At 35.9% G+C, this 16,764-nt stretch overlaps 1 protein-coding gene across 1 annotated transcript in view; it reads right to left on the bottom strand.

Annotated features, from left to right (window-relative positions):
* Nucleotides 1-16,764, bottom strand: part of LOC106883526 (DENN domain-containing protein 5B) — a gene marked incomplete at its 5' end in the record, with an annotated part of 134,389 nt that overhangs the window by 47,660 nt on the left and 69,965 nt on the right. Inside the window, 3 exons of the mRNA XM_089348318.1 lie at nucleotides 1,959-2,055; nucleotides 6,929-7,081; nucleotides 9,292-9,417. Of these exons, the coding sequence (XP_089204444.1) occupies nucleotides 1,959-2,055; nucleotides 6,929-7,081; nucleotides 9,292-9,417 (376 nt within the window). The remainder of the gene's footprint in view (nucleotides 1-1,958; nucleotides 2,056-6,928; nucleotides 7,082-9,291; nucleotides 9,418-16,764) is intronic.

Below are 16,764 nucleotides of genomic sequence, written 5' to 3'. Positions count from 1 at the left end.
ATCGTCAAAAGGCAATCAATAGCATTGCTGATGTTACTGGTCTGTCGTATGGGTCCATGCAGGCAATCGTAACATCTGAATTGAACATGTGGTGTGTCTCTGCTGACCACTGAGCAGAAAGAACATTGCGTTGAAGTCTGTCAAGATCTTCGTTAGTGTTCTACTGATGCTAAGGGTCATTACTGATGAGAGTTGGGTCTATGGTTATGACCCCAAGACGAATCAGCAGTTATCACAATGGAAGGGCCTTTCATCTCCAAGACCAAATAAGGCAAAACGGAACTGCAGCTCAATCAAGAGCATACTTATTGATTTTTTTTTTCAACCTCCATGGTATTGTTCATTGGGAATTTGTCCCCCAGGGCCAGACCATCAACCAAGAGTTCTGATGTTTTCAGACATTTCAGGGAGGATCTGTGGCATGCAAAGAGCTGGATTCTTCACGATGACAATGCACCGTGTCACCGAGCTCTCCTCACTCAAGAGTTTCTCACCAGAAGTAACATTCATATTACTATCACACCTGTCCTATTTGCCAAATTTAGCACCTGCAAAATTCCACCTTTCCCCCAAGAAAATGCAGCTCAAAGGTCATTGCTTTGATACTGGTGTTGAGATCAAAAGCAAATTACAGAAAGTCCTCTTCAAGCTCACAGAAAATGACTTCCAGGCTGGATTCCAAAAGTGGAAGGAATGCTGGAACCAGTGTATTGCTGTGCAAGGTCATTGTTTCAAAAGAGATGTCGTTAGAACTTAGGTAAATAAGTTATTTTTTATTAAATATAACTTGTCCAGGAACTTCTTGATACCATCTCGTATACATACATATGTGTATGTATGAATAATTATAAGTACACCACCAATTAACTTTGGTAACAGATCCATGCCAGATTATCCATTTCGTTTGATTAAAAGGAATCGTATAACAATAATTGTAAATTCCTAGAAGACAGCTGACATGTTATGAACTTTTTTCACTACTAAACCTTCAAGATATATCTTTGTTTATTCACTAAAAACAGGTTCTAGGGTTGGAAATATTCTTCCAAGCCTTCAACTATAATTATATAAAGATAACAAAATCTAATGCCTTCTACTAACCTTCCTAACCACTGGGCCCTAACCCTCTCTTGAAACAACTGTGAAGGGCAGATATCTTTACCTTTTCCTCTTCCATGCTGGGATACTCTATTCTCTGCAATGAAGTCATCTATTAACTTATTCTTCAGAGTGAGGGTTCTTAGGGGTTAGGTTTTGTTTTAAACATTCCAACCTTCCATATTATTATTATTATTATTATTACAGTGAGATAAAGGGAGTGTTTGTGCCTTCCTGTTACTTGAGAAGAAACAAGTTTGTGTTGTGTAGGTTCAGTAGTGAAAAAACTATGAACAATATTTGTGAGAAATTTCAGTGCCTTTGCAGAATTATCTTCAGATTAAAAGTGATATTGAAGAATCAGTTGGCAGATGTGTGTGTGTGTGTGTGTGTGTGTGTGTGTGTGTGTGTGTATTATTATTATTCATATAACACTATAGTCTTGTGATAACCAATTTCTTTTGTTATTGAATGGTTTCATGCTGAAAATGGAAAAGCAAATTCAGCAATTGTTGAGCATGGATGTGTGTGGGTGTGTGTAGTTTATTTTATCAATGCTAGAGAAATAACAAACATAATTAAAGCCTTTGGAATGGTGTGGTTCCAAACAAAACATTAAAAAACATCCAATCCATTATATTTTGTGATGACCATCACTGCTGAGCTTATATTAACATAAAAAAGAAACAGCAGTATTTCATTAAGAGATGATAGCCAATGTCATATTACAGGTTTACATAATCAAATGACATTTTAAACATGAGAAATACACACAAATGTAACAGAAAAAATAAACAAAGAACAGGGATGATCAACGGAAAATTTGTAGACCAAACTATGTAATACTATACAATACCAACCTGGAGTCAAAAGTTTAGGGTCAATGGGTTTTCCTGCATCAATTATTGTCTCTAATTCAAGGAAACTCAGCATATGTGACCAAAATGCTGATTTACCCTAGAAGTAAAGAATAATTATAATAATATTAATAATAATAATAATAATAATGATAATAATAAAATTTACATGATAACTGAAATAACATGTCCCAGTGACAACAGGATCAAAAAGAAAAGAAAAACTGAACTACTACGATGATTTGAAGTGGGAAATATGAAGGTTATGTCAATGAGAAGAATAGATGTGATACCAATAGTAATTGGTGCACTTGGAAGTATCAGCACTCGACTACCAGCATGGCTCAAAAAGATTGGTACCAATGTAAAGGTAGAACACCTACAAAAATCATCATTGCTTGGAACTGCAAGAGTTCTTTGCAGGGTTTTTGAAGCATGACCAGAAAACAAGTGTCACCTTAGTCTGCTGGCTGTGGACAATTGACACTTTCCATCATACCCAGCAAAATAAGCTGAGAGTTTTCATCAAATAATAATAATAATAATAATAATAATAATAACAAGAGCACTCACAGAGTGCAAACTTCTGCCAAGGCAACACCAACATCCTCTCAATGATTAGCCAGAGATGATTTTTAAAATGAGTATATCTGAAATAAACTCGACTGCTCTCACGAGAATAAAAAATGAACCTGACTGCTCTCAAAAATTAATTTTAAAAAACCAGAAAAATAATCCAGAATCCTTGTCTGGTACCTGATCGATCCCAATGGTAGTCGTGGAATGTGAAGGTGGGTGTTTGGGTCATGTTTGTAATGCTGTGTGTGTGTGTGTTATCTGCAGTGGGAACAGGGACAGTTTTCTCTATGAAGGCCTTTTTTAGTCTTTCCACTGATATAGTGTTTTTACGACCATTAAGGTCTACAGTGAAAAATTTATCCATGCATGAAAGAAAACGGAAAGGACCTGCATACGGTGCTGTTAACAGAGGTTTAACAACATCATTGTGCACAAAAGCCTGAGTCCAAGAAGTAAAGCTTCCTTCAAAGCAGAGCTAGAAATGCAATCGTCAAGTAGGTAAGAGGTTTGAAACAGAAGCAATATATTCAAAATTGGTAAAATTAAAAATTGTTGAGGATAAATTAAATTTATTATTGTTACTGAATATGTTAGTGTTATTTAATTTCTGAACGGTTTTGCTGTTGTTTGTTTATGTAGTTTGATTTCTTTATCCATCAGTTTCTACTGAGATAGAGATGCGAGTAAAATTAATAATAGAGAAACGAAAATAATACTTTGGAAACAGCAACACCGCCATAACTTACGTGGAAAACCATGAGCATGCTTTCAAGGAAAAAGATTATATCCAGATCTGAAACTTAGAATAGATCAAAATGGTTTCAGAAAGAATAGATCAACTTTCTGAAAAATACTGACACTGCAGAAGCTATCAGATAACAGAACTTTAAAGCTGTATTGACTTCCATTGACTTCAAAAAAGACTTTTGACTCCATCTATAGAGGAAATCTTGTGTCAATCCTAGTTGCATATGGCATACCTGATACCATAGTTTCTGCTTTAAGTGTACGAGTACCATTGATCAAGTTCAAGCTCTTCTTTATACAGTTAAATACTCTTCCAGGAAAACTGGTCTACACATGTGACCAAGACAGAGTACATGCTAATAAATGAAGATGAAAATCTTGTCACACTAGAAGGTGGAATACTAAATCAATCTGATGATTTTCTGTATTTGGGCAGCTAAATAAGTTCATCGAAAAAGAACACTAACTTTAGAATTACCAAAGCGTTGGCTGCAATGAGCAAAATGGAAAAAGATGTAGAAGTCAGATCTACTCAGAAAAAAATCAAAACATCATTCTTCGGAACATCTGTTGAGTCAATGTTGTTGTATGGCTCAGGTTGTATGAAGTTGATGCAAGCACTTGAGAAGAAACTAGATGGTACATGCTTAGAGTTGTACAAAACAAACTGGTGTCAACATATTACACATGAAAGTTTATAGAGAAACTTCCTCAAGATAACAACTACAATTGCTCAAAGATGGTTACTACTTGCAAGACAGTGCTGGAGAAGAAAGCAGGAAGTTGTCCACAAGTTACTATTGTGGGTATCAACTCACAGTAGAGGAAGACCTGCTCAAACATTCATCGACCAATTATCAGATGACACAAAGGCTCAGTAAGAAGCAGTTGTCAGGAGCAAATGGAAAATTGTGAATTGTGGAGAGACATTATCAAGAATGTTTGACCATGGTTGCATCACCCTTACAGTGAAAGGCAGGTTGTACGATGCCTATGTGTGCTATGTTACACAGCAGTGAAACATGGGTTGTGGCAGCTGAGGACATTTGTAGACTTGAAAGAAATGAAGTTAGTATGTTTTGCTGGATGTGCAATGTTAGTGTGCATGTACAACAGAGTGTGGGTGTCTTGAGAGAAAAATTGGGCATAAGTGGCATCAGATGTGGTGCCTAAGAGAGACGACTGCACTGGTATGACCATGTGATGTGTATGGACGAAGACAGCTGCGTAAAGAAGTGCTGATCTCTAACTGTGGAGGGAACCTGTGGAAGAGGTAGAGCCAAGAAGATATGAAACAAAGGAGGCAATGACTAGTGATCGAGACCTTTGGCGATATGCCATGCTTGAGAAGAGCCATTAACCCAAGTGAAATCATAGTCATGACCAATGCTGGTGTCACATAACTAGCACCCGGCACCTGTGTTGGTGGCACGTAAAAGCACCCATTACATTCTCAGAGTGGTTGATGTTAGGAAGGACATCCAGCCATAGAAACCATACCAAATCAGATTAGAGTCAGGTACAGCCTTCCAGCCAAACTGTCCAACCCATGCCAGTATGGACAACGGACATTAAATGATGATGATGATGATGATGATGATGATATATATATATATATGTGTGTGTGTGTGTGTGTGTGTGTGTGTGTATCAGCTGTAAGTGAAGATGATTAATTTGCAATTATTAATGTCCCAACCTCCATTTCCTTTATATATATATATATATCTCATTCCAGGTTCTATCTCATTCCAGGGTGAAAAACTAGAGGTAGTCGATAGCTTCCGCTATCTGGGCGACCAAGTTAGTAGTGGGGGTGGGTGCGCTGAAAGTGTAGCTGCTAGAATAAGAATAGCCTGGGCAAAGTTTAGAGAGCTCTTACCCCTGCTGGCGACAAAGGGACTCTCACTCAGAGTAAAAGGCAGACTGTATGACGCATGCGTACGAACAACCATGCTACATGGCAGTGAAACATGGGCTGTAACTGCTGAGGACATACGTAAGCTCGCAAGGAATGAAGCCAGTATGCTCCGTTGGATGTGTAATGTCAATGTGAATACCCGTCAGAGTGTAAGTATCTTGAGAGAAAAGCTGAACATTAGAAGCATCAGTTGTGGCGTGCAAGAGAGACGATTGCGCTGGTATGGACATGTGGTGAGAATGGAGGAGGATAGCTGCGTGAAAAAGTGCCACACCCTAACAGTTGAGGGAACCCGTGGAAGAGGTAGGCCCAGGAAGACCTGGGCTGAGGTGGTGAGGCAAGACCTTCGTACATTGGGCCTCACCGAGGCGATGACTACGGACCGAGACCTTTGGAAATGGGCTGTGCGTGAGAAGACCCGGCAAGCCAAGTAAGATCGTTGCCAGTGCCCCTGGACTGGTTCTTGTGCGGGTGGCACATGAGATGCACCATTTTGAGCGTGGCCGTTGCCAGTACCGCCTGACTGGCTCCTGTAGGATTTTCGAGCGAGATCGTTGCCAGTGCCCCTGGACTGGCTTGTGCGGGTGGCACATAAAAGACACCATTTCGAGCGTGGCCGTTTTCGTGCGGGTGACACGTAAAAGCACCCACTACACTCTCTGAGTGGTTGGCGTTAGGAAGGGCATCCAGCTGTAGAAACTCTGCCAAATCAGACTGGAGCCTGGTGTTGCCATCCGGTTTCACCAGTCCTCAGTCAAATCGTCCAACCCATGCTAGCATGGAAAGCGGACGTTAAACGATGATGATGATGATGATGATATATATATATATGATGATGATGATGATATATATATATATATATAGTTAACAGATGAGATCCAGAATTTTCTCAGTATAGAAAACACTTAATAGCTCTCAAACAATTCAAACTTAAACTCTAATGTTTTTATGAAGGAACAATTCTGTGAAGTAAAGAGTAGTTATAAGAGGAATAGAGTTGAGCAGATATGGAGGGAATTATACGGATAATGAAACTGAATATTATAGCTTGGATTTGATATACAAAATATGTATATCTGTACACTTGCAAAATGAGAGAAAGACTGAAGGCAATGGGTACTTAAGTATAAATATATAGATATTTATACTAATAGAGGAAACTTACACAGAGTATAAACAACTGAAGAAATGAAAGGGGAAGCGGTAAGGTGTTATAAGTCCAACAGTTGTTTCGGGGGGGGGGCAGAGATCCATCATAATGTTAGCAGATGTAGTTCACCACTATATGCAGGCTGAAATGGAAGCAAATAAACATTGGATAGGTTGTGCCTCCACATCAAGGTGGGCCCAAGGTAGAAGGAGCTCTTGCATATAGTGGTGAACTACATCTACCAACATTATGATGGATCTCCAAGTTCCCAGAAATGACTGTTGGACTTATAACACCCTACCCCTTCCCTTTTAATTTTCTCTGTTGTTTGTCCTCTAAGCTTTATCTATTAATATAAATATCTATATACTTAAATAACCATTGTATTCAGTCCTGCATTCTTCCATTTTGCATGTATACATACATATATATATATATATATATATATATATATATATACATACATACCAAACCCAAGCTGTTATATTTAACTTGTTTATCTGTATAATTGCCTGTGTGTGTGTGTGTGTGTTAAAAGTAGAGTATTGTATGGCTAATTGCAAACTTTGGTTTACTTACTTTCTTTGTCAATAAGCCATGGCTCCAGATTCTCTCCAGAAGGTCACAGAGACTAGCAATAAGAGTATTTTCTTCCACTCCTGTGATGTTTACTTCTCCATGACCCAGTTCTACTGCTTCTTGACCCATTTTTTCAACCAACATTCGTTTTGTCTGATGAGAGAAAGAAAATTCTTTTTTTTTAATGAGAAAAATGAGGGCTACAGAAATCAAAACAAAAGTAAAATACCTCAAAAGATGAAAATAATTCAAAGAAGGATCTCTTTCAATCACAGCTGTTTATGACTATATACTAGAAAAGACAAATTTAAACTCATTATGGAGGCAGAAATGGCTGCATGGTCAAGCAGTTTGTTTCTCAACCACTGTGTAGCTCTTGAGTATTTTCTACTATAGCCCTGGCTTGACCAAAACATTGTCAGTGGATTTGGTAGACAAACTAAAGAAGCCTATCATTTTTAGATTAAAATCTTAGATATATTAAGATGGTAGATGCCTCACAGCATGGATTTTGACGGGTTCTGAGTTGACTGAGTTGTAGAGTGGTGGTTCGTCACTAAATTAGTAAAATTAGTGAAATAATTAGTTGTAAATAATAATTGTATCGGTGATGGAAATATGAAATTGTGGACAAAGATTATGTTTAGGACTCAGTGCTACCATGTGTGCTATATATATATATATATATATAGCACACATGGTAGCACTGAGTCCTAAACATAATCTTTGTCCACAGTTTCATATTTCCATCACCAATACAATTATTATTTACAACTAATTATTTCACTAATCCTTTCATCCTAGATACTGTCCACTATTTTACAATATTATCTCTGCTTCATCTCCAACATTAATTATAATGATTTAAGAGAAACTCCCATCTGTGCAGCCCAGATCGTCATAGTAACAAGGATTATTATTTCAACAACCTCTTTCTGTTCTTTGTTGATTTAAACGTCAGCAGATAATCAAGTCAATTAGTCAACGTTTTGTGATTAGAAGAATCTAAACAATGTATTGATGAAAAACATTGGATTATAGATGAGATCATTATCACCATCACTTTCCTATGGATCAGATGGAATACACTGAGGAAGATTTTGTGTGGCCAGGTGCTCTCCCTGTCACCAATCTTCACTTGTTTCCAAGCATGTTGATATTTATCCTTGGCTGGATATGTTTCCATGGAAGACTGGAAACAAATGACAGTGACACTTACTCAACCATTACCTGAGGCTGCAGACGCACACACACACTTTAGAGGCTCCTTTCAGTTTCTATCTACCAAATCCATTCACAAGGCTATAGTGGAAAGCATTTGCCCAAGTTGCCATGCGGTGAGACTGAACCTGAAACCATGTGCTTGGGAAGCACCAAATCCTCTCCTTGAGCCAGTTACACAAGGATCTGGACTCAGTACAGAAAACCAACAAACCATTTGTCAGCTTGACCCTGTTGTTGTTGTTACAGATGACATCATGTTGTTCCTATGTTGCCAGCCACACCCCATCATTTTATTTTAGGTGGGTGGCCTGCCTGTACCATTTGATAACAAAGTGTTTTAAACCCCAGACACAATGCAGTGCCAGTGAATGAGATCTGAACAATCAACTTGTCAAACACTTGTATGATAACCCTTCACTTTGACTCTCTGCACTCCTTCCACAAGTTCATTTGACCTAAATAAATAAATAAAACATGAACAACAAGGGTCTCTTATACTTGTCACTTCAGAGTAAGTGTAAGACAAGACTATAACTGCTTGGTGATTCTCATCCTGTTGCTATGTTACTAAAATATCAGACAACTGAGTTATCATTACCAATTTTTATTTCCAAAATAAAACCATACTAATTTAAATTCAAGATCTTGGGTCAACAGAGCTTATTAAAAAATAAATGTTAAACTATTTGAAAAACATTTCCAGCTTACTGTGTATATGTCATATTTGCAGAATAGTTCAACTGTGTTGCCAGGTATTGTAAGAGGTGAGCAAAAGGTGGGCACCAGGAAGGAGATCTAGTCACAAAATGCTAACTGCGGAAGCTTCCATTAAATACAGGTCAGCAGCAGAGAAAAGTAGATTATGCAGAAATGATGATGTTGTTGGTGGTTGTGATTATGATGGTGCTGGTGGTAATGAGGACGATGGTGGTGATGATGACTGAGAAGACCCTTTTAGTCTTGTTGAAAAGATGACAACCTTTGTAGTGCTGGTGCAACAATAAAATGCATTTGATACACTCTGTAAAGTGGTTGGTGTTAGGAAGGACAGAAACTGAATAAAAATGCACTGAGACCACATTAACCCACCCAACCCAAGTTAGCTGGGAAAACGGATCTAAAACACTGAAAATACAAACCTTAGTTCGACATTCTTTCAACAAAGTTTCCACAAATTGCCAGTTTCTTTGTGCCATTGCAGACTTTGACATATCCGACAGCTTGGGATTTCGAATAATTATAGAATGAGCTTCTTGCATACATTTCTGTTAACAAATTAAAAAAAAGAAAAGAAAAAAAAAACAGTGAGAAAGAGAATCTATGAGATTTTATGATAATGTGTAAAGTTTTACACATTATGATTTCTAAAATTACTGTAATTAGTGGTGTACAAGTTGCATTATTTTCTTTTTACTTGATTTTAATTGAAAAAACTGGGGTGTGACATACTTGGAGCAAAGTTAAAACTATAAAAGAAAAGAATTTTGAAGCAAGATTTATTACTAAATTAGGGACACACGAGAGTGAGATATGCAAATGCATCTTATACAGGAGTAAATACAGTCTATGAAATCCAACCTGAAATTGAAATGTCAAATCAAAGAAACATCATAAAACCATACAAACCATTGATACTGTATATTTGATTATTGATCTGTGAAATATTGCTTACATATGTCTTGTTTGGAAATTTTATAATTTGCCTTCTCCATCTCCAATCTTGAATCCAGACATATAATCAATAAACTCCAGGTTTATTGGATACAAAAAAGAAGAAAAAAAAAAGAAAAAAAAAGAAGAAGACTGTTATTGCAATGATTCTGTTTTATGCTTAGAACTGAAGCTGAAAGCTAACACTTGTCATAAAACCCAACTAAGATAATGTTGTCATCAAATATATATATTACATACATACACACATATCTACATGCACACTCACACATGCATATAGACACACATACACATTCATTACATGCTTCAATAATTTCAGTTGTGTGACACAACAGTAGTTACACTGAAGGGGGTAAAGGAATCACTGATGAGTAGTTATTGAGTCCTTGATCAGAGAAATTTATAATGAAACTTAGCCCACCTAGTCTTTTATTCCTCTAGAACTACAATATCTCAGGTGCCTTCCTTTTGTCTGAGGCTGATATAGTGTAATTTGAGGGATATTTAACTGCAATGTCTAGTAGGTCCTGTGACTGCAATGTGTCTCACTCATTGATGAATAGTAATCTAAAAATAGTGCATCCATATTTTTTGAAGTAGACAAGAAGTTCATTCATATTAATTAATATAAAGAAAGCAGTGAGCGAGCATAGTCGTTAGCATGCCAAACAAAATGCAGAACTTCATTTGTCGATGTTCTGAGTTCAAATTCCATCATGATCCACTTTGCCTTTAATCCTCTTGGGGTTGATGAAATAAGTTGAACACTGGGGTCAATGCTATCCCACTGGGAAGGGACCACATTTCAAAGCAAGCTGGCAGCTGGGATTTTGTTGAGTATTCACTCTGAAGGGATCTGACCAGGCATGGAATTACTGGTGTGTGTGTGTACATGTGCGAATGCATATGCATGTGTGCACGCCTGTATGTATGTATGTATGTATGTATGTATGTACATATGTATGTACGTGAGTATTTAGGTAAGTGTGTAGACATGACTTACTTTGTTGAAGGTTGTATACACACATATACATATATATATATATATATATATATATATATATATATATATATATATATATATATATATATATAAATCTATATAGACACACACGTGTGTGTGTTTGTTCCTCTCACCACCGTTTAACGGTGAATGGATGCATATGTATGTATGTGTAGATGTGTGTGTGTGTGTGTGTACGAGTGAGTATGTGAGTGTATGACTATGTACATGCATGCACGTATGAGTATGTGTAGATATATGTATGTATTGTATGTGTGTAAAAAAAAAAAGAAGCAAATTTGAATTTTAACCGTAATCCGCGAAAATAGTGACATGTATAGATGGATATGCGTATATGTGTGTATGCTTTAAGTTTATACGTATATTTGTGAGTGTGTGTGAGTGCCTGTCTGTATGATTGTGTGTACTTGTATATATGTATAAATAAGATTATAAACATAATTAAGGGATCCCTTAATTATGTTTATAATTATAAAAAAAAACTTTTTGTATAAGTTTTTATCGATAATGGTTTTACTTTTCCATACCGAACTACTTGGTAAAATTATTAATTATTAATTTATTAACAAATCAATAATCCTTTACCCTATATCTGTAAGTAAGGTTATATTTGCATGTCTGTATCTAAGACGTTGTATCCATTCACCATTAGACGGTGGTGAGAGGGACAAACGCACACCCACATGTGTGTGTTTATCTCTCTCTCTATCTCTATCTCTATCTCTCTCTCTCTCTCTCTCTCTCTCTCTCTCTCTCTCTCTCTCTCTATATATATATATATATATATATATATATATATATATATATATATATATATATATATATATATATATATATATATATATATATATATATATACATACATACATCCTTCAACAAAGTAACAGTCATGTATACAACTTGAACAGACACATGTACACACACACACATCTACACACTTACCTAAATACTCACGTACATACATACATGCGTATAGGCATGCACACATGCATACGTACATACATGTACACACACATACATACATACATTCATACATACATACATACGTACACACACACATACGTACAGAAATATCATGAACTAACTGTTACTTTCTCAGGTGCAGTACGGAATTTTGTCAGTGAGGCCGCGGTCTCAAAGCGACGAAAATATTTTGGTAAATTAAATTTAAATGTTGAAGTGAATCTAACGGTTTTTGTGTGTTTCTTAAATGGCTTCTAAACACCTTCCATGCTACAATTGTTTTCGTTCCAGCACATGATCTCAGATCAGGTCACTTGCTATGCAAGTACATCTCCGTAATAATAATATATACTTTAGCCACATTTTTTACCCCAACCATAGTTTAATATTTAGTTTCCATATTACAAAAGATTTTATAGATTTTTACAGGGATCTTAATCCTAAACCATTTAATTGACAAGGCGTAATCTTTTCAGATGCCTTCAAATTAACTTCTTCCAAGTTTAATTCCATTTAACACTATATATTTCAAAGATCCATTTTGATAGAAATTAATGGCAGTTTTTTTTTTTCACCCAACACCATCATTTTCAATTACATGTTCATAGTCCATACCCATCATGCAAGTTAGAATATCTATTCACATTACTGAACAATTTCGAGGCTCAACCTACCTCCGTTCACATCTAACAAAATATATTTCGTTTCACTAGAGGCCAGCTATATTTAATTGCCATTCAACAATCTCTCTTTCACACACACACAAACACACAATTATATAATTATATAATCTATGAGAGAGAGAGAGAGAGAGAGAGAGAGAGAGAGAGAGAGACCTTCTGATGTCAACAGAGGCAGCAGCTTCCCTAAACGTCTGCAATCTTGGTCAATCTTCTCTCAAGTAAAACATGTGTCTGGCTTCGATAATTGATGGTTACTCATGTGGATGTTCGCCAAAAGAAGCTTGATTAATAAAGGGAACTTAAAAACTGATGGAAGGTACGATCAGTGAGAGTCATTAGAGTTTTAGCCAAAGAAAGTAGATCACTGACAGCACCTTTATTTGGCAAAGTGTCAAGTAATTGTTTTGAAGAATGAACAAGTGTTGTGAAGCTGCCAAATTTGCTGTATTTACCAAATTTATTTTCTACAGTTCCAAATTTTCCCAAGTATTTTAAAAAGATTATATTTACAAATTAATATCAATATATATTTTCATTTGTGGTGTGCACAATAACGTAGAGGAATGGAGACAAGCTCTTCATGATGAGCAGCCAATAGCAGTGGTGGTGGTGGTGGTGGTGGGTGGGTGTTTATGTTGAGGATGTAGATAATGGAAATGCTGCTACTACTCCTAATAATAATAATAGTTTCAAATTTTGGCACAAAGCCAGTAATTTTAGGGAAGTGGCTAAGTGAATTACAGTGACCCCCCAGTGATCAACTGGTACTTCTTTAATCAACCTGAAAAGGATAAAAAGCAAAGTCAGCCTCAACTTAGAATGGTCAGTATTTCGTCCAGCATGCTAACAATTCTGCTAGCTTGCAAACCTGGTAATAATAATAATAATAATAATAATAATAATAATAATAATAATAATAATAATAATAATAATAATAGCTAACCAGAAAGGAATTTGTTTAGAATTTTTAGCTGAGATTTTATAAAAAATAATTTTAAAAAACAATTCAGATGGTAAAGTATAATGAGGAATAGATCATTGTTTGGTGTGCATTTTAAAAAAATTTAAGCTATATACAGGGTGTTTCAAAAACTTTGATATCATTTCACAATCTAATAACTTTACCAGTTCTTGTTCAAATGACTTCAAATTTTAACAGCATGCATAAAAACAGGTCAAAATTTAATGTTTAATGTTGGATATGTTTATCTTTTCAGGTATAGAAATGGCATTCACTGGAAGAGAAAAAGCACTTTGTGTGTTGGAGTATGCTTGCGCACAGTGGAACAAGACTGTGCAGCGTGCATTTGTGAGGGAGTTCTCTAAAAAGACACCAAAGGCAATGCAGATTTGGACATGGCACAAAAAATTCAAAGAGGAAGGCTGTTTGTGCAGGGCAAAAGGATCTGGATGACCATTAACATTGGAAGAGACGGTCAAGCAGGTTCGCCAAAAGCTCTTGTGAAGCCCCAAGAAGTCCATAAAAAGAACAAGTCTGGAAACTCAGATTCTTCCAATGACAGTTTGGCGCATCCTGAGGAAACGCTTGCTAATTTCATTAACCTACAAGCTGCAGCTCGTTCAGGTCATAACAGCAGATGACAAGCGAAAGCACAAACAATTCTGTGTTGATATGCAAGAGAAACTTGAAGCCGAGTTCAAGGAACGTCTCGTTTTCAGTGATGAGGTCACATTTCATACGAATGGCAAAATCAATAAGCATAATGTTTGCATTTGGGGTGAACAAAATCCCACAGCTGAGCATGAGAAGGACTCACCAAAAGGGAATGTGTTCTGCACCATCTTCAAGAAGCATCTTCATGGTCCGTTATCTTTCCGTTCATGGAATCCACACACCTTTGAATTTCTCATTCAAACTTGGAGGAATAAATCTTTTGTTGCCCAACATTAAACCTGTTTAGTTTCATTTGCTTTGACTATGGAGTTTCTGTGATATTTACATCTCAAATGATATCAATTTTTTTTGAGACACCCTGTATACCGATAAAGTTCTATGTATTAGGTTAGATGTGTAGGTCAGGCATGGCTTTGCGGTTACAAGTGCAAGCATGACTGGGTGGTTAAGAAGCTCAATTTGCAGCCACATGGTTTCAGGTTTAGTCCCAATGCGCAACAACTTAAGTGGGTTTTTTTTCCTACTACCCACCTAAGCTGACAAATGCCTTGTGAGTGAATTTGGTAGATGGAAACTGTGTGGAAGCCCATCATATAGGTGTGTGTCTTTATGTTTGTTTTCCTCCCCATTGCTTAACAATTGGTATTGGTTTGCTCACATCACATAATAGTTCCACAAAAACCAAACTTAAAAAACAAGTGCTGAGATTGATCTGTTTAGCTAAAACACTACAAGGCAGTGCTCCAGCATGGATGCAGTTCAATGACAGAAACAAGGGAAAAAAAAGATATGTTTTGGAATTTATCTTCTTTAGACACAAATGATAAAAAAAAAATGTTTTTTAATGAAAAATCAAATTTGAAAATCATTTCAGTGTGAGAAAATCCAATAATGGATAAAAGCAGATAAAATATTGTTGACAGATGTGAAGTGGGGACAAAATATGAAGAAAAGAAATATGCATAATTTAGAAAAGGCTGCTGTGTTTAAGATGCACACGTGTTGAAAATATAAACCAAGGAGACGAAGCATTATGCTGCAGACATTCCAAAAATGTAAAAATGGCAAAAAAAAATAAACAGAAAAATATGACATTGCCATTACATTACTGTATTAGGATTAGTTTTGTCAGAATTTAAAGAAAAAAAATAAAGCATACTATATTAAATATGTTAGTAAAAGTTTGTTAAAAGAATGAGTCCTTAATTAATTCGATGGAAAGAGAATTAATTATCCAGAGATGCATAGCAAGTGGTCAGATAAAAAAAAATGTTTAAACAAGCAAAAATAGAAAAAAATAGGTTTTAAATATAAGAAAAAAGAAAAGATACATATATATATATATATATATATATATATATATATATATATATATGTATATATATATATATATAAACAAATGCAATTTAATGTTAAAAAAGAATTGATATTGACTGATATGAATAAAAATGGCTTACATTTTTTTTTTTTTTTTCAATGCAAAACGTGCCAAAAGCAAGTGTTGGGTGGAGAAAATTAAAGGAAAATTGGTTAAATTTCAAGAACGATGATTTCAACTATTCCACCAAACTTTAATCTATACACAGATGGAGGGAGGGAAGGGGGGAGAGAGAGAAACCAATTTACAGACTGTCAACTCTCAGCAGTAAACAAAAAGATTATCTTTGCTTGGCTGACAAACTCTGATTCTGTCAGAGTCACCTTATTCTGGTTTCTTTCGAGAGCTTTTAACGGAATACAAACCTGGTCCCTGGATGGGGTGCCAGTTCATTGCACAGGTGATTGTTGGTGGGACTCATTTCCAGCTGAGTAGACTGAAGAAATGTGAAGCGGAGTATCTTTAATCAAGGATACAATGTGAACTCATAAGCCTAACACAGGACAATGTGATTTCCATTTCCATAAATTAGTAGGGTAAGTATTGGCAGCAGGAAATTTGGAATCAGACCCGAGTCAGGCTGTAACGATCCATCTAACTCATATCAGTCTGGAAACTCATATCAGTCTGGAAAAGTAAACGTAAGATGATGATAACAACTACGAATAACAACTGTGAATTCCCACAAAGTAACGTCTATGGGGAAGCTCTTCTTACTAGAAAAAGTAGCCCAAAGATACATTAGGCAATGTAGTCCTATACAGCCACAGAGTCAAAAGGGTGAGAGGTGGTGATCAAAGCTGAAATTGTTTCCATAAAAAATTGCTGTTCAATAACAAAAACTAATTTGAATAGAGTCTTCTAAATCACTTAAATAGAACGAATACAACTATTCTAAAGCAGTAAGAAAAACAGCTTCACCATTGTTATATGACAAAACTAACTTTTATAATTGTAATGATTTCTAAATCCATGGCTATGCAGGAAAAAAAAATAGTGACAAAATGGAAGACATTGTTGTCAATATTTCCTTCAATATATATATGACTTCAAAGAGACCTGGTTTGATGCAAATGGTAAGCTAACAAACTGAAATCATTTAAACATTGTTTTTGGTATATCATGGTTCTGCATTGAAATACTTCTGACATTTGTTTTTCCAGCCCATCTGGTGATTGAGACAAATGATTGAACTACAAACTCTCCACATAAAAAAAAAAAGTAAGAGTTCTTCATCTTAAGAAATCATTATAAAAC

This window comes from Octopus bimaculoides, chromosome 3, assembly GCF_046866305.1.
Source record: "Octopus bimaculoides isolate indiv1 chromosome 3, ASM4686630v1, whole genome shotgun sequence".
In the NCBI taxonomy this organism is placed as follows: domain Eukaryota; kingdom Metazoa; phylum Mollusca; class Cephalopoda; order Octopoda; family Octopodidae; genus Octopus; species Octopus bimaculoides.
Note: the sequence above shows the minus strand (reverse complement) of the source record. Positions and strands in the feature narration are given on the sequence as shown.